This window comes from Sceloporus occidentalis, unplaced genomic scaffold (assembly GCF_023333645.1).
Source record: "Sceloporus occidentalis isolate IW3139 unplaced genomic scaffold, rSceOcc1.0.p SCAF_3, whole genome shotgun sequence".
In the NCBI taxonomy this organism is placed as follows: Eukaryota; Metazoa; Chordata; class Lepidosauria; order Squamata; family Phrynosomatidae; genus Sceloporus; species Sceloporus occidentalis.
The window spans coordinates 142,303,247-142,322,973 of NW_028316983.1; the positions used below are offsets into that span (position 1 = coordinate 142,303,247).

The window sequence follows — 19,727 nt, forward strand, 5'->3', positions numbered from 1 at the left end:
TTACTTTGGGATTTTTATTACAGAAATGAAAAAGAGTTTAAAATTGTTTTTAATACATGAATAGAGAGTTGGCTTAGTGCAGGACAGTCATTCAAGTCCATGTTTAAACATTTTGTTGCGTTGTTTTAAGCATGAGTCAGCACTTTGTTAGAAAGGTTACAGATGCTGCTGAGACTTATGTTACTACTAACAAAATATGGCTAAAAGCAAGGGTAGCATGAGAATACTTTGAGGATATATTAGGGGATGTGACTTTGATAGCACATATGCATGAATCTCTTCTTAAGAGTCAGCTGGAAGACGAGAATTGACAAAGGACAATGCAATTATGGCAAATCATGGAGGGTGCTTTGCATTCCCTAGCATCTGGTCAGTTGCTCTGCTGCCTTCAAGTGTTCTAAAGTCCCTTGGTAACTATAAATAAAACAGTAAGTCTGTCACAGGCCGGGGAACTGATAGGAAGAAACATATATTATATGCAGACACGGACTAGTTACCAAGTATCATAATTTAATGAAAGACATAGACGTAATTGATTCATTGAGGCTAGGGATGCCCCGTTCTCACAAAAGCCGGCAGTCAATAGTTTAATATCTTGGGTTTTTCTGAATATAATTTTGAAACTGTTTCGCATGCACCCATCCTCCTACTTGTATGGGGAAAAAAGCTTCAACAGAGAGCACATACATTATGGAGTTGTAATTTGTAACTACAGCACTTGCAAACTTATCAGTCCAGCACTGGCTACAGAAGAAGAAGAAATTTTTTTAAAAAAAACGTGGGTGGGGGGAGAGATAACATTTTGACATCCACATTAAAGTATGATATCCTTTCCACCTGCCTCTACAGCAGAGGCTACAAAACAGACCCACACTACTTAACATATTACTGACAGAATGATGAGAAAGCTCCTGTCAGGCACGGGCCAGCCGGGTGTTGGAGACAAAATGCACAGCCCCAGCTGACTAGTTAGAGAAAGTCTGGAGAGGTACAATTATAGAGGCATATGACAAGCCTTCATGCTTGACTGAGTTGAGAACCGATGACATGGCATTAAACAGCAATCCTTCCTACCCAGCGGTCACAAAACAGCAATAAGTCAACTGATGCACTGTTGTAAAATCATGATTTATTCCTTTGCTTTGAATACACAAGACTACAGGATGATGTTCTGGTAGACTACCACAGCAGGTTCACTTGGGGCCCAAACATTCAGGGCCTGCCTACAGCAAGCATAAAATCAATGTGCTAACTCTGCCTGCCTAAAAGAAAAAGCTTTCCATACTAGCTGCATAATGTATACAACAACTAATTTTGTTTTAAACTGCATTAAATCTAACGTTTCCTCATAGCTTTAAAAAGTAGTGAGCTCATATAGTGTGTGTGTGTACAACTATGTGCAAAAGGAAGAGGCAGAATAAAAAAAATGCTGCAAGTCATAAAAACGCATATGAAATAAAAAATTTACATTGAATGAAATGTGTGAGTGCATGGAACATATGCAAGTTGTATTAATATCTGGCATATTGGTATAGTGGAATTTATTATGTTCATGCCCCCCCCCCACCGAATATGCTATTCACCACTATATAAGAAATGTGTACATCTCTCCTACACCTCAAAGAACAATAATTTCCCTCCTCTTTTAGTTACATATGTATCAAAATTAGTTATACCTACTGATTAGCACCATAAGGTAAAATTCCATGGCATGGGGATGTTAGATCTATAAGAATGGTGGCACAGAGATTCAAGCAATTTTACATCCCCCACAAAAGAAGAATAAGAAGAGCTTGAGAGAGACATTGAATTATGTGTTTTGATATCAGTGCTTCTGCCCTTAGATAGTGAACCGAAACAGAGCTGATAACTTGAAGGTTACATCACAACTCAGTCTGCATGAACTGTCATAAACACTTGGTATTAAGTTAACCTCAAAGATAAAGGACAACTCCCTTAACAATAGAATGGATTGATACCAGTGTTTTCAAAGGAAACAGAGACTTCTTAAAAAAGCAAAACTCTAAAGCAGGACTTATCTTTTTACTGAGAAAATACAGTCAAAATTTGCTTTATTTTATGCTGGTACTTGCCATTGAAGATATCATCCAATGTCATGGATTAAAATGAAGGATTTAAATATTTTAAAATGTGCTTCCTAAAAAATATAAAAGTAGAAATGCAGTAACCTTCAAAATTGAAGAAGTTTTAATTCAACTGGACTATACAAGTAATCTTGCTACATGTAAATATTAAGCAAGTAAAGTTCTCCCCCACCTTAGACGAAGGCAAAGGCTAACGTTCAATGAATAAAGTTTCCCAAGAAACCCCAATGATAGGGTCATCGTAACTACAGTCGACTTGAAGGCACGTAATAACAAAAGGTTCTATATAGGAGCATGACAGCTAGCAATGGCCCAGTTGGGGCAAGTCTTTTCACTCTACACACAACTTTTTTCCACTGCCTTTCAATGTACAGGAAAAAACAACCAGGATACAACTGTGTATATTGGTAATGGACAAAGCATCTTCTCATGGATTGTGAGGAGATCCTCTCCTGCAACAGTACGTTCTCCTCTTCTCCCCCAGATTTCCATACCACCCCAAACTTCTCTTGAGTGTTTTGCAATCCTCCAGAGCACAAATTAGTAGTGTGTGTCTGTAAAGCATAGGGGACCTAATGACTGGGTTTCCCCTATCAGCACACATACACAATTTGATCCTGTCCTATGCTACCAGGTTGTTTTTTTTGGGGGGGGGACTTCAAATCACATTCAAGGATCCTGGACTGTTCTTCTGCTACCTTACAAGTATAGGCAAAGGAGAAATGTATGAGTAGAGGCTTCCTTTCTTGATTATTCATGTCATACAGGGAGAATCAAGGGAGCACCATGGGCAGATAAAGGCCTCAATCATATATTTCCTTATTTAAGTAATTCTTTATTTAACCTTATTTCACAAGACTGCTTTATGGGATATTATATCATTTTGTAATTGACAGTTAAGTGGTGGAAGTCCAAAGACAGAAAACAGTTAACACATGCCAAGCCAAAAAATAATGGGAATGTACAAAATTAGGATATAACCTAGTTTTCTTGTATACATGGCATCTTAAAATAGATGCCAATTTGATGGAAACATACAACACAACTCTATATAGATCTATCTGTACTAGTGAACTACACTCTGATGGTAAGGAGCTCTACAGTCTTAATCAGGGAATACCTTCTATATGTTTTTTTCTTTTAATTTGAAGATTCTGTTACACATTATGATCAATAAATATGAACATTAGACACTGATGCATAAGGCAGGAAGGCTATCTGTTGCCATAGTCTATACAAATTGTTAAGAAAGCATACTGGACAGTTAGGGCTGATAGTGGCCTGGACCCTTTGTTCATCTTGGAAAAAGCTTTATTCCAAAAGTGCAATCTGGAATTTGTACTCCAAACAAACACACACACACACACTCCTCTTGCTGACAAGGAAATGTCTGCATTGATGAAAGCAATCAGGGCATAAGTGTCTTGTTTACTTCCATGGAATGGAGATCTGCCAAACTGGCTCAGCCTGGTACACCCTGTCATTGTGGGGTATCCTCCAGCCTTCAGAGAGGATGAGATTTGAAAGAGGGTAATAGCTTTACTGATTGACTTTGCCCTGTGCACACAAACTCATAGTTCGATCCTCACCATACCACTTAAGAGTCATTATCAGGACCCAAAGGGCACGTTCACCTTCGCCCTCTTGCAAGAACGTTTTGGGGTTGTTGTTTTAAATTACATTGAAGTCGTGTTTTGCTCCACAGAGAAGTGTTCCCTTCACTTTTAGGAGACCAGACTCCAAATTAGGAAGACATTTTAAAAAGAGAGGGGGGGAAATCCCCTATTTTGACCTGCTCCCCTCTCTTAGACCTGCTTCTCCCTCTCTGTGAGGCCTGCTTCCCTACTCCAGTCTCTAGTCATCTTCTTCACATCAGAGGGTGAGAAACCTATGTGTGTTTTAGCCTGTAGTCCCTCAAGCTGACATAGCTCTAGCCCTAGCCCCTTTAGATTTTTAGTTTTCATGGTGTTCCTCATCCCCAATTTTTATTATTATTATTTTACTTTGAGAAACAGCTTGCATTAAGTACAGACTGTTCTGTTGGTTCCTGCTGCTATCTTTCTGTCTTTTTAATAAAGAAATAATTTTTGCTCCAAAATCAGCTTGTCCTGCTATCTCATTTTTACTTGGTGTCACTTTGGCCAACTGTCCGTTTTTAAAACCTTTACCCAGCAAGGTATTACAGATGGTTAGTGCATGCAAGAGCATTTCCCCCCAAAATAGTTAAACCAATGCACTGCTCATAACAATGGTTGGGACTGAAGCTGGGACGGCATGTGTTCTTTCACTGTGCTATCACACACAAATCTTTCTCCACTTCTAGTAATTAGGAGCTTTCCTTAATGTGTATCTTCTTGTACAATCTACAGGGTGGAAGAGGACATCCCAGATGCCAATAAGAAGTTGATACGCCATTGGCATTACCTCTGAAGAAGTGGGTTTATGTCCACAGAAGTTCATGCTAAAATAAAAAGCAGCTTGTCTTAAAGGTGTTTCCACATTTCATTTTGTCTCCCTCTCCTTTCCTCCTTTTTAAGAATATCTTAGGGGTGAAAAAGACAGGCATCCAGGAGCAGCCAGAAGCCACTCCCAGTCCTATATCCCCAGGGCCACAGCAAGGAGTGGAAAAAAGCCGCCCCTTTTAGGGATGGTTTTGGGCCACCTTAGGTGGCCCTGGGGCAACTTCCAAGAGCTCTGGGGGCATGCGTCGTATCAATGCCATGCTCCTGGGACAGCCAGAAATCACCCCCATCTGTCTGTCTGTTTCAGGCCTTAGGTTCCAATGCACAGTTTCTTTTAAAAAGAAACTGTGCATCGACAGGGGAAGCGTGTCCCTGTTGGTGCTCTTGGACATCTCAGCGGCTTTCGATACCATAGACCATGGTATCCTTCTGGAGCGCCTGGTAGAGGTGGGAATTGGGGGCACTGAGCTCCAGTGGTTCCGGTCCTACCTCTCTGGGAGGTTCCAGATGGTGCAGCTGGGAGACGTGTGCTCCGATAAGAGGGCCCTCACATCTGGGGTCCCTCAAGGAGCCATTCTGTCTCCCATGCTATTTAACATTTACATGAAACCGCTGGGAGAGATCATCCGGAGACATGGGGCGCGGGGTTATCAGTACGTTGATGACACCCAAATAATCTTCTCTATGTCTCCGACTGATGCAGTGACTGAGGATGGTGTCTCTCCTCTCGTGGCTTGTCTGGAGTCGGTAATGGGCTGGATGAGGGAAAACCGACTCAGTCTGAATCCAGAGAAAACGGAGGTACTCGTGATAGGTTCTCCTGGCCCAGGGTTGGCAGTGGTTCCACCTGTCCTGAACGGGATCACGCTTCCCGTGAAGGACTCGGTATGCAGTCTGGGGGTGCTCCTCGACACGTCGCTCCACCTTAAATCTCAGGTGGACACGACGGTCACGAGCACCTGCTATCAGCTTCGGCTGATCCGCCAGCTGCGTCCCTACCTGGGCCAGAGGGACCTTGAAACGGTAGTACATGCTCTGGTAACCTCTCGACTGGATTTCTGCAATGCGCTCTACATGGGGCAACCCTTGTACCAAACCTGGAAGCTACAATTGGTACAGAATATGGCAGCCAGACTGGTCACTGGCATATCCAGGGCCAGTCATATAACACCAGTGCTGAAAGATCTGCACTGGCTGCCTATTCGTTTCTGGGCGCAATACAAGGTGTTGGTTATAACCTATAAAGCCCTAAATGGCTTGGGCCCAGGATACCTAGAGGACCGCCTCTCCCCATATAATCCGTCCCGCACACTCAGAACATCTGGGCAGCAACTATTGAGGGTTCCAGGGGCAAGATTGGCCTCCACCTCTAGGAGGACCTTTACCACCTCGGCCCCAACCCTCTGGAATTCGCTGCCCGGAGAGCTCCGCTCGGCCACCTCCCTGGCCCAGTTCAAGAAGGGAGTAAAAACCTTGTTCAGAAAGGCAATTCCCGGATACAGGCTCCAGTTAGACTTCCTCCCCTCTGATAGCACTGGCAAGCTGGCCAGAACTGTTTTAATGTGCTTTTAACTGTAATTCTTTTCTTTTGATTATATGAATGTATTTTTATTGTTGTACACCGCCCTGACTGTAAGAAGGGCAGTATAAAAATAAAACTTTTATTATTATTTTTATTTATTAACAACAACTACAGCAACAAAAACTTCAGTAGAGGTAATACCCTGGCTGAAAGTCTGATCTGTAGTTAGCACTTTATTCACAACAGGCAAAGGTACCCATCATCATCATCATCATCACCACCACTATCATTTCTTTTCATTTCACTTCCCTGCTAAACAAGCTTATTTTTTTAAAAAAAAGTTAATTTGTCCTCATCATTTTCTAAGAAGTAAAATAGTTTCATTCATGGATAAAGACTGTGTTATTTTATTTTTATTTTTCATGTTGTCTTTACATTGAGAAAATGGAGCTTACCAATAAAGCTAAAGAAGTAACGAAAGAAAGAAAAAGGATGTTAAAAGCCACTTTATTTATTTCTCTCTCTCTCTCTCTCTCTCTCTCTCTCCAAAACAGGATTCAATTACAGTACAAATTACAATGGGATTACAATTTCTTCCTTTGCTGTCACCTACTTATATTATTTTCTGACCATGAACGTGATTGCAGACATCACAAATGAAGCCAGGAGTTTTCGTGTCTATTTCCAGATGGCAAAGCATGTCAAGAAAATGATTTGAGGGAGTCTTCAGCAATATATTTCTATCCTTAAGTTTAAATAGGCAACACTGTGCATACACAATTATGCCTGTTGGCTTGAAAGCAATGCTACTTGGAACTTAACTGAGATGGATTTAGACTTCTAAATTACACCACATGGGAAAAGCTAAAACAAAAAGAACTATCAAAAGATTTAAGCATGACTATAGTGGCTAAACACAGCACTCTTTATCTCAGCACCATCTGCAATGGCACAAGAAAGCCATTTCAGCATAGACAGAAGCATAAAACCTGTAATAAAAAGGGCTATTTGGAATAGTAAGTTATTATCAGCCTGAAGAGCTGCTCCAAAATCAGAGCTATTACAGTATATGCTCCCAAAACACTACTCTGCAACCAAGATGAATTTAGCTATTACCAGGTTTAGGATAGCAGCTATTATCAAAGCCCCTTGATTTCTTTCAAGTAGCTCCAATGGAATAAGCCACAAGTGAATAATAAAGATCTTATAATAGCCCTTAAGAATTCTTTATAGGGTGGAAGGCACAGAAACGAACTCTAGAGAGTTAGAGAACTCTCATCCCTGCGTAAAAAAAATAATTAACCTGACTTAATGTATCTGAGTAGGCCTTATATAAATCAGACTTTTGTGCTTCAAGAGCCAGATTAAAATCGTACATTTTTAAAAAAGTATGTAGATATTGTCTCCTAAGTACATACAGAACATACCGTATTTAAATCTGCAGAGGTCTGCAGGCCCTCTTTGTGAGATACTCAATATATTCTACTTGAAAGGAGATGTGTGAAGTACTCACAGTGCTTAGTTTGCTGGAGGTAATAATGATGCGCCTCTCATGCAACATGCTGGCATAAAGTTGCAGCATGTTGTTCACATCCACAGCAACAAAATATTCAGTAAGATTTCTCTGTTTAATAAAGAATAAGGTCCATTAACACATTAATAGTGGTAACTGAGTGAGGAATAAGTTTATCTATTTCATCTGAGATGAAAGAAAGCAAAATTGATCTCGCTAAAGAAATACGTTTGCACAATAAGCATCTTTAATTTGGAAAATGAAACAATAATCACATTTCAAGATAGTCAAATTTTATATACATTGGGTAAAGTTGCCCTCCCACACAGTTTTCTTTGTTCTTTCTTTGTACAATATTAAAAAATATGCATGCACACAGACATACACCTCATTGATCTTTGCATCCTTTGTGAGTGATAGTTTACTTTTAATTTAATTGCAATATATACCATTATTTGTAACATTTTCACCATCATGGAAGTTTAAAAATCTGTAGAAGATTATGGTGATGTGATGTGTAGAGCAGACAATAAAGCCAATAAGGAAGGGCTAGTTTCTTTTAAGGTTTCATCCATCCTTGTAAATTCTGTGGGCGTTATCTACATGACTTTTTAAAACCCCATATCAGTATTAGGAATACTTCAAAAACTTACACTTTCAGGTACTGATGGCAGTCCAGTTAAATCAGGAGTAATGAAGTAGGAATGCTGGTAAAGGATTAGGAGAAACACACAAAAAATGAAAAATTACCAGTCCAAACAGGAAAATCAGTATTAAGAACTACTGTTGATGAAATATAATTTTTGCTTTTTCAGCAATGGGAACAAATGATAAAATAATCAAAATCACTGAATAATTTAACACTCCATCACTTGAAAGTCTAAAAAGTATCCATTTCATTTTTTTTTACAAAAATCATGCAGTTTTGCTAATTCTAAGAATTTACTTATTTATTAGAAAACACATACATTTACATTATCATTATCACAAGAGACTTTGTTACAAGGTTCTTTTGAATAGTTAAATTAGCAAGTAGCAATGATAATTAGGACAGCTTTTAGTTCAAAAGACAGGGGATATACCTTCACCTTTTTTCTACAGTCACTATTGCCCTAGTCAACAATTAGTTTTTCAGGAGAATCAACGTATGTTGCCAACATCACTCTAGTATTTCTACTATCTAAAACCTCTCTAGATGACAAGGGGAAGTTGGGGCACCTGGTACTCTTATAGAACCAGATTTAGCCTTGGGGTGTCCAATTTCTGCTTCTTAGAGTCCAGGTTTCATAATCTGAAATGTTTACTTTAAAACAAGACAAGCTTCCCCTATGTTACTTTACAAGAAATGCAATTTGATAAGATTATACAGTATGTGCATAATTTACTCTGATCCACAGAAAGGATCTGCAACTAGACACACATCTAAGCAAGTAGGAGTGACTGATATGATCATTGGTCTACCAAAGGACTCTTAGGTGATGGTAGGGATGACCTTTTTTCTCCTCTCATTCATCAGCTGCCAATTAACATGAACAGATGACCTCTGAAATTGATGGAGGATAAGAAGAAGAACTGGTGAAATCTTACCACAAAATAAAAAATAATACTGATTATACAGTGGGTCCTTCCCTTATATGGAGGATCTGTTCTGGACCCCACCTCTCGCATAAGAGAAATACTGCGTATGCTTGAGCCCCACTGAAAACAATGGTGCTCGTGCATGTGGTGCGTGCCATTGCGTCTTCTAGCACAAGGCTTTCAGATGTACTGTACACTGTACTGTAGCTCTGTTTTCAAAACAGTGGGCCCTTGGTATCCTCCGGGGTTTGGTTCCAGGACCCTCTGTAGATACCTAAATATGACTCATTATATACATTGGCACAGTAAAATGGTGCTCTTTATATAGAATAGTAAAATACAGGACGTTTAAAAAATACCTTAAATATTTTCAATCCATGGATGGTTGAATCCATGAATGCAGAATCTCCATGGATACAGATGGCCGACTACTGATACCGGGAGCACATTCACAACATAATCTTATACAAATCTCACTTAGGTCTCACTGAGTTCAATGGGTCTTACTACTGTGTAAATATGTATAGGTTTGGAGCAGTCTATAAATTAAACCCAGACCTTATGAAATTTAGACAAGCATTGTATATTATGCTAGCTTTCTTCTTGTGATGGAGGGATGTAATTCATGCAAATACTATATTAAGTGAATATAGAATTCTGAACTCGGGGAAAACAGTGTGGGTTAAAGTCAGGTGTGTGTGCCAGCAGGCCATTATTTGCCTTATTTGATTACATTCCCATAACATGAATTCAAAAAACCAAACATATTGTATCATCACAGTTTGTTAATCACTATATAAAGCTCAAGCAATATTGAAAAAGAAAAGAATTAGCCCAAGTAGATAAATGAGCCAGGTGTTGTTGTTTTTCTGTAATATATGAAAAGAATGACAGAATTCACAGGACAAAGAAAGAACTAAAAGCCAGGTAACCAAGAATCCATTCCAAATTTTAGAAAATATTTTCTGTTTATACAGTACTTTTTTGGGGGGGAAACTATGTATCTAGCTTTTCAAGAAAGAGTACTGGCAGAGGCCTAGGGTTCTAATCCCTCAGATTTGTTTTAATAGAACAGCATATGTCTGTTGCAAGATGGTATTCTTCTTCAGCACTATTTATACATTCAGAGCAGTAACTGTGGGGCTGTACAGACCAGCCAAAAGGGCTGGCGTTGGGGGGGAGTGGAGGCATAGCGACTGAACAGCACACACTCCCAAGCTGCCGTCACGCCGCACAGCCACTCAGATGGCAGGCAACGTGGGAATGCTCCTGCGGCTCAGTGTTTATACACGCTGTGCCAAAGAAACGGTAAAGAAACATTACTGCCACAGCAAGGGTGGCTTTTTGCCATCTCAAAAAGGAGTGGCATTTTGCTGTTTCTTTTTGAGCTGGCAAACTAGTGGATCGGGGCTGCAGCATGAAGTTGCTGTGGCCCTGATCTGATACTCAAAGGGACAGCGTTCAGCTAGCCCTTTACAGCTGTCTGTTTTAGCCCTATATCTGTATTGCTAGCAATAAGAACATGTCTCAGGTACTTAACTCAAAGAGCTGTAAAAGTAATTTCCACATTCATTTTGCACACTTTAGTTTTTGTACCTTTGGATTTCCTATTCATTTTTTATGGGGGGCAGAGGGCAACTCTTATTTTTTATTTTGGTGGCTAATTAATGAACCTTTATTCAAGACTCAGTCATTTAAAAGTGAAATATTCATCCTTGTTGAGTGATTACGTTGAAAACAACACACATCAATGAAATATAAATGAATATGTGATGGTAAGGCACCATTCACATGCTGCCAAAAAAGCCATGCATAAATGTATTCAGTGAAAATAATACATTTTAGATTTCTCTTCTTCGACCAGGTTCTCAAAATACATTAATAGTTGGTATAGATAAAAACGTAACCCTTTTGTTTGGGTGTTGCTGTTGTTTTTTTTAACAAAAATGCTCTAAGAATAAAGGGTAATACTACTGAATGCTTAGCATACAATTTACACACAGAAGTTTGATTTAGTCTAAACAGAAAATATATTCAAGAAGATTGCCTCATGCAAACCAGATTAAAACACAATAATTTCTCAAGGGATATTTATGAATCACTTGCAATCAACAGAGACATCATTTGGCAGGCAATTATTTCTTTCAAAGTGGGGGCTGGCTGTGAGTAGCCAGAACATTTAAAACTCACCGCTATTAAACCTGGTTGGTTTTTCAAAACCTGCTCACTTGCAAAAAACACTTCGTCGTTCTTTTTTCAATATGAGAAAAAAAATTGGACAAATTTATTTGGGCAAACCAGAAGGCTGAATTCATTCTGTGATGCTGCTCTTTTCTGAAATAACTGTCTCTGCTGTCTTTGATATCATTTATTTTAAAAAAAATTTAACAGCTTGGTTAATTTACCCTTTTTTGTTTCCAAACAACAATACAGACTTTCTGTTTCTGCAGAAAAAACAGTACTTGCAGTGGCAAAAATGAGAGGTAAATATCCAACTAACAAGTTGGAATGGCAAATAGCAGAGTCATATATGAAGATTTATGGGTATACATTTAGGCAGGAGTGGGTAAGATTGTGGGTACCTCAACATTCCAGAGGGGATGTGCATATGGCCAAAAAATTGTGCAAAAAAAGCAAAACAAACAACCTCCCCCACCCATCCACCCCAAACACACACACCAAAAAAAGTGACTGGAGACTTCTAGTTTTGAAAAATGAGTTGAAAAGGCCAGGAGCAGCTTGCAAACTTTTCCCAAGAAGAACAGTTGTTTCTGGAGGTCTTCCGGAGAGAGAATTCACTCTCTTTTGGACCACAGAAAGAGCAATCTGGGAGTCTGGAAGAACTAAGGGTCACAAAACAAAGCTCTAGAGATTGGATCTGAGTCAAATGTTAAATGATCATTTTAGAATATTTTCTTGTGTTTTTTTTTTCTTTCCTGGTTAATATAAGGTTACATGCAGAAATTAAAGTGTGCTTAGGTTGAATCAACATTTTGCTAATGTTTTTTTTTTAAAAAAAAATAACAAGATATGATACTCCAGCAACAACGTGTTCATAATCTGAGAATCTGCTGTTATGGATGGAATTCAGAATCCATGATGGGGACATTATATGCAAACATGTGGACATTTATTGGAACTAATGTCCCCATCATGGATTCTGAATTCCGTCCATAACAGCAGATCCTGTGTTTTTCAGTTCCTTCTAGGTTGAACTCTTTAAATGAATGTCTAGTTTAGGTCTGTCCTACTTCTTCATCCAGCCAAAATGTGTGGTTAACAGTAACTTTAACTTTCAGAATGCTCTCTACAAAATTGGCGTTGATGTTTGAGCCAGAAAAAGAACTTGGTATTCAGATCCCCAGAATCTGTGGCACAAACAGACAGAAGAAGAAAAATTGTTTTTTACTATAGTACAGAGCAAATTTATTCTGGACTGACTGAGTGCTGTCAAACATGGCATTCCAGATTGGCAACTCTTCACATATTTTTCAGAACATCAGCCAGAATTGTGCACAAAACAAATGTGATTCGAAAAATTTGTGCATTTATGTACAATAAAGCTAGTGTCCACATCCTATCTAGCTGAAGTTACGATTTCTGGCTTGCAGGTAATGATCACTAATTTCATTTGCTTGTGTTTGGTGTGTGCTCAACAACAAAAGGGAAAAAAGAAAAATATTTTAAAATGGAGTTCTAAACCTTGAACCCAAGGTATCAAACACTTTTCATCAGAACACAGCTGATGAATAGGCCAGTACTCAGTAAGACTGAGAAACGCTGGTTAATGGGCCAGGCAGCCAAACAGAGATACCAGATCAATGTCATCTATATGGCTTATTAGGAATGGAAACAATATTTTGGACTGTATATTTTAACTTTGTAAGCTGCCCTGATTGCTTTTTGTAGAGAGGCAGGATATAAATAAATTTTATTATTTTTTTATTAATATTAGAAAATATGCTGAGAATGGTTGAAAAATGTGTTTCTCAAGTGCTGGGAAACTCTGATGATGGCAATCTTCATGTTTTTGTGACTAATCTTGCACAAAAACTGCATGTGGCTTCCATGCATAGAAAACAGCATTTTCTGCACAAGAAGCACATATTATTTTGTGTGGAAAATAATAAATGTCCAAACTCTGATTAGTTTCTGAATACTACATAGTTTTTGAAAACTTTCTTGCAGTGGAAAAAAAAATTACTAAAATTACTAATTGCTTCCTTCAACAACAAAATTAGTAAAGAGTTAAATCCCTACTTCACATCAAAAGATTAAACCTCTTTTGAATCCCGAGGAAGGTATGCTCCTAATGGTTGTAGCCATGATTCACTTTTCCCAATTGGCTTTACTTACTGATGAAGATCTTTTGCACTGACCATGTACAACTCAACAAAGAAAAGAAATGAAGTCCTCTTGATACATAAATGTGAATTACGGTAGTCACACCTATTACCATGGTTCTGTCTCTCCATAAGATTCTGTTCTATTCTACAGAATCCATAACCACCTCAGTCAGTCACTACACAGTGATAATGACTCAGAAAAACACTGTACCTGTGAACAAGGTTGTTAGCTCAATCCAATCCCTACTCATCTTATCAAGATTCCACTGAGCGAAGCTGCATTCAAGTTGTGCTTAACCATCTTTCTGAATAATCACAGGTATAGACGCCTGCTCCCATAAACATATCTCAGCTTTTAAAACCTACCTGCTTATGGGCTTCAAGTCCCAGAGTCTGAATGGAATCTATACCAATGAGTGTAAGCTGTAGACATCTCCCCAGCAGCAACAGCATGGGAATGTACACACAAGCACATACAGACTTCAAAAACAGGATGTTTTCCCACCAACTCAACAAAATGGGACACGATAATAGCCATGTGTACATTTGTTGAGGAGTGAGAGTCACAGCTTCCACAATAACAAATTAAGAAATCAAAGAGAACCTTGTAATTCCCTTAAAGAACATTCTTGGGAGATCTGTCTCTTAATTTGAGCACCATGAAAATATAAAATGAATACTTAAACATAGCACAAACTCACTAACTATTACAGCACTAAGAAAGCCATTTGATTATGAATATGTTAGCATTTCTTTAATGAACGGGATACCTACCAAATTTAAGCTGATAGGAGTGTTGGCCTCTGGCACAGGATGGTTATACCAGGTGTCTAACAAATCATTCAGGTCATCTTCCTATTTAAAGTAAGTTTTGAAAAAGGTATTCAATAGCCTTATAAACATCAAGCACACTATCCAGCAGCTTGAATAGCTCCAGAATCACATTGTGCTCCTTCAGTCTACTATACACAAATTATTCCACAATTCATTAAAGAAAATGGACAAATCCTTCATATGTGAAGCAGAGCTCCAGGGATTGTGGGCACTGCATATTAGGAAACTGTCTTCACAGATTAACATAAATGCAATGTATAAGGTGGTAACAAATATATGGTGCCAATAATAATAAAATTGATTTCTACATTCAGCTAATCACCATGTGTTAAACTTCAGGGTATCAGCTTTTCTTAGAATTACATTATGCATCATCATTTTTTCCTTAAGAGGTTCATTTAAAACAACACAGTTTTTAGGTCCTCCCCAGTTTGTAGGCCAAGACACATAAAGTTTTATATTGATGAAAGTTTTTTTAAAAAAATTCATGTGTATTGGCATACAAACTATGCCAATATTTAACAGTGCCCATGTGGCACCTCCAGTAAATTTTAATGCTAAAAATTGCTCAGTTAAAATTATGCTAAAACCTGGTAACACAAGGTAAACATTCAAATGCATTTAGTAAATCTACAATTACTGATTTCCAATGAAGATATCCTATGATCCATGCATCAAGGTGCTTTGTACACCTTTTAGGAAAACAGTAAGCTAGTCTGTCCAATATCATACTTTTAATGGTATTTGTTTTTTAATCATGTGAGGACCTGGGTGGTTTTTTTAATTAGTCTATAAAGTCCAGAACTTCATCTCATGCCATTAACATTCACATCACTTCACAAATAATCGTCCTAAAAATATCAGGTCAGGTTCAAATATCTATTGTGCCTATTGCAGTGAAGACACCTACAAATAATCAATTTAGTTTCTCTGTAATCTCCTTATCCTCCTTTTGCACTCCTTTTACTCTGTTGTCATCCACCAGTCCAACCACTCCCCTAAGTGGTTCCTTGTCTCTGGTGTATTCAAAGAATTATTATGAATGGCCTTGTTAACATGAAGGACAAGGCCATATTAATACCATGTGCTCTTCAAAATTCTTTTTTGCATCCCTTATTGCCTTCATGCATTTCCTTTGACCAGGTTTTTGTTCTTTTTTGTTCTCCTCATTTGGACCAAATGTCCATTTGCTGAAGTAAGCATCTCTAGATAATACCTATTAAGCATGCTGAAGACTTCTTGTATACCTTTCCTCATCTGCAGTATACATTCTGAGCATCTATCGTTGTGATTTTGAATAAATCCCCAGGCACACCTAGTATAGTAGGTGTTTTTGTGTGAGGGACTGTGAGCTGTGCAGGGCTGTGAATGCCAACTCTTCCATACCAAGAAAAGAACAGCGCATTGTAGTACACACTTTTGTATTTGTCATAACGCTTACCAGAAAAATCATGGGAATCTCAGAGCCAATTCCAAACTTAATGAAAACACGTCAACCTTTTTCCCATGCAATATCTTATACATTCAAGTACATACTGATATCATCTTACAGAGTGTTAACCACATGGAAGTCATCCCATGAGTGTGCTCAACATATGATTGTAAAATAACCAATCCATATGTAATATGCTTCCACCATGGGAGTGCTTTGGAATGCTGTCCATGGAAGAAAAAATGGTCAAACCCTGCATCCAAACTGAAAATCCACATGAATTGTCCAGGAAATGTAGAAATTCACATGGGTATTCTATTCTATCACATTTGCACATGTATTCCTCCATGGGGTGGGGGTGAGGGAATCCAAAGCACTCCCAGGTAGGAAAATGGTTCAGTTGTTACCAGCTTTTAGTTAAATGAAAGATAAGCAATTCCATAATAATTTGAAATCATAATAGCAAATGTCTATGCAGTGATATATCCCAAAGGCTCAGGAAGAAAAGATACACAACAAAACAGAACACACTTAAAATGGTGAGTCAAACTGAAATTAATAATTTAGGGTTACTATAGCAGTAGGTTCAATAGATTCAATAGGCCATCTTGGCCTAAAGGTATTTTATACCTAAACCATCCTTTCCAATGTAGACATTCATGCATATGTTTTCTACAAAATAAAAGCAAGGAGAGATTCTTTAGTTTTACTAGGCTAGAGGTTTTTATACTTGTTGTTATTTGCCATCAAGTTGACTTTAACATATGATGACCCAATGAATGAGAGATCTCCAAGAGTCCCAGCCATCTACCGCACAGTTCTCCTCTGCATTATACATGCTTCAACACTACTGTATGCACTTCTGGGCAACAGTATGAAAACATATGCTGCAAAAGTAGTAATGTTGTTGAGAACTGTGGTATAAACAACAGAAGCAGACTGAAAAATAAAAATTATCTCATCTAAAAAGAATAAATATTTTCTTGGGAAATGGCATGTACAAAGAAAGATTCAGCATTTAATTATTATGGATTAGTTCCTATGAGAACCAGTGGGTGGTAGTGGTTTGTACATTGAGCTAGGACTCTGGAGAACAGACTTCATGCTCAGCCATGGAAACCCACTCAGAGACCTTGGGCAAGCCACACTTTCTCAGCTTCAGAGGAAGGCAAAGGTCTCTCTGAACAAATCTTGCAAAGAAAAGCCCACAACAAGTTTGTCTTAGAAGCACAATAAACTGGAAATGACTTGAAGGCACACAACAACAACAACATTAGTTACTATCCATAGGGTGATTTAAGAACTTTCAGACTTTAATCATGGGATAATGAACAATCTGCAGCCTATAAAGTACTTGGTGCTAACTTCACCAATATGCAGCAGATTAGAAGGAAAAATAAAAGCAGGATTCAATACCTTAGAAGACTGAGTAGGCCATCAATCACCAGTTATAGACTCCTGAACTATAACTACAGTCCTATTCAGACAACATTCATAGACTAAATGCTTGGGGTGAGGAAAAATGTCATAACTATTATCTCCTGATCTCTGAGCACTTCACCAAAGGTCTGAATAAGACACATAATTGACCAGAGCCCTGCCATCTGAACAGTGAAAGCCTATGCATGGGCAATCTGAATGTGCAGAGGGACTATCCTGTGAATATTAAATAGCCATTTATATGATGAAATCAACACATGAGTGTCTTTACCACAAAACAAAAAGTGGGATCTTTAGGTAAAGCCATTCATGTAATTTCTGAAGTATATGTTGTATGTTATAATGAATTTGAGAATTATGATATAGTGACACTGTATTCACACTTTTTTGAAATTTGTAAACTGGTTTTATATTTTAGGGTCCAAATGTGTGATATGATAATTGATGGATTTTCTTTCTGGAGTGGATCTGATTTGTTCATGTACACTTCTGTCTGGTATATCTATGACAGAGAGAAATGTGTGTACTTGTAGGTTTGCAGAGGAAGCATCTCTCACTTCATTCTTTCCCTCTTGATTTATGCATACCTGAAACTGGACAACCTCAAAGTGCCCAAATGTTTACATGTGTAAATAAAATATGATCAAAACAACTGTTATCTGGCAAATGAAATTTTCATTTAGCAAATGTTTTGGTACACAATTAAAAACATACAAACACCAGAGCAACTTCTGTTATGGGCCATGACTTTTTAAAAGTTTGGCAATGTTACAGTTTCTTCTAAACTAAAGTACATTTCATGAAGAGTAAAAGAAATTATGAAATTACCTGATCTTTAGCCAAATAATCTGCCAGTGTATTTAAAAGTTTGTAGTATACTTCAAACCATGGTAAGTAGCTAGAAAAGAGGAATACAGTAGCTTTAGAAATACACAAGCATAACATGAAAATTACTGCACTGTACTTTTCAAAGAGTGGGCACAAGTCTGGTAGTAAACATTTTGTGAAGCACTTCACAAAGAACTAATGTGACTGCTCCTGTAAATTTCAGACAATTGGGAAACGATCCTGGTTAGCAGAGCTGGAAAACAGTCTAGCAGGGTCTCACTAAACTAAACTATTATTATAACTGACCTGACTAGCCTATCACATTGCCTTCTACTTGCCTAAACAAAACAAAATCTTACATTTCAAGAGGATAAGAGGAGTTTTGTTGTTGCTTCCTGCTTTGTTCTGACAAAGCAGAATTGGAAAGCTACTTCCAGTGGAGATCAATATTTGTCTGAATTGTTCCTTCCCCCTAGAAAGCAACACTTGCCTGCCTTTCCTAGAAGAAATGGGAATTCTTGTTGTCTCTAACTACAAAGATGATAAAATGATGTGTTGATTACTATACACGAACAGGGACGTAGCCAGGATTTTAGGAAGGGGGGGGGTCCAGACTAAGTGCCACCATTATAATGGGGCTTCGGCGCAGCGGTGCAGCAGCACACACCATTCATTTTTCTAATTGAAGGGGGAGTCCAGACCTCAAGAACCCCCCCTCCTTTGGCTACGTACCTGACACAAAGAAACAGCTTTTGTACTCCATATTTATATGAAATACTTGCAGAGAAAGAAAGCTACTGGACATATTCTTCAGATGACAAATAATAATAATAATAATAATAATAATAATTGTTATTGCTATTATTCAGAAGTCTATGCTCCTTAGCAAGACACCAGATGCTTATGAAATTGCTCTATAAATTGTACCATATGATGTACATTTGATTAAGATAATAGACTGACAATGTTTGATATAAGCAATCCATGGCAATGACATAAAAGAATCATAGAGATGGAAGAAACCACAAGAGCCATCCAGTCCAACCCCCTGCCATGCAAGAACTCCTGATCAAAGCACACCCAAGAGCCATCAAGTCTCTTTTAAAGACCTCCAAAGAAGGAGACTCCACCATACTTTTAGGGAGTGTGTTCCACTGTTGAGCAGCTCTTACTATCAGGAAGTTTCACCTAATGTTGAGGTGCAATCCCTTTTCCTGTAGCTTACATCCATTGTTTCGTGTTCTAATCTCTGGAGCAGCAGAAAACAAGCTTGCTCATCCTCAATGTGACACCCCTTCAAGTTTTTAAACAGGGCTATCATATCACCTCTTAACCATCTCTTCTCCAGGCTAAACATACCCAACTCCCTAAGTTTTTCCTCATAAGGCATGGTTTCCAGACCCACCACCATTTTGGTGGCCCTCCTCTGGATACGCTCCAACTTGTCAACATCCTTTTTGAATTTTGGTGCCCAGAATTCCTGTAGATACAAGTATTCCAGGCCTGACCAAAGCAGAACAGAGTGGTACTATTACTTCCCTTGATCTACACACTATACACTCATCCCTCCACATTCACTGGGGTTAGGGGCACTGGACCCTGGTGAATGTGGGAAAAGCACAAATAACAAAAACACTATGTTTTTACATGACAGAACACCTTTCTAG

The 19,727-nt window shown here is 38.4% G+C and overlaps 1 protein-coding gene across 3 annotated transcripts in view; it reads right to left on the reverse strand.

Moving 5' to 3' along the window:
• Positions 1-19,727, reverse strand: part of DENND1B (DENN domain containing 1B) — a 216,040-nt gene that overhangs the window by 97,796 nt on the left and 98,517 nt on the right. For 2 of the 3 annotated variants that reach the window (XM_089516491.1, XM_089516490.1), the window contains exons 6-9: positions 18,061-18,130; positions 14,301-14,381; positions 8,256-8,309; positions 7,603-7,713 (exon numbers count right to left, since the gene is read on the reverse strand). In XM_089516491.1, coding sequence (XP_089372617.1) covers positions 7,603-7,713; positions 8,256-8,309; positions 14,301-14,381; positions 18,061-18,130 — 316 coding nt within the window. The remainder of the gene's footprint in view (positions 1-7,602; positions 7,714-8,255; positions 8,310-14,300; positions 14,382-18,060; positions 18,131-19,727) is intronic. The other variant, XM_089516492.1, reaches the window with a different exon arrangement.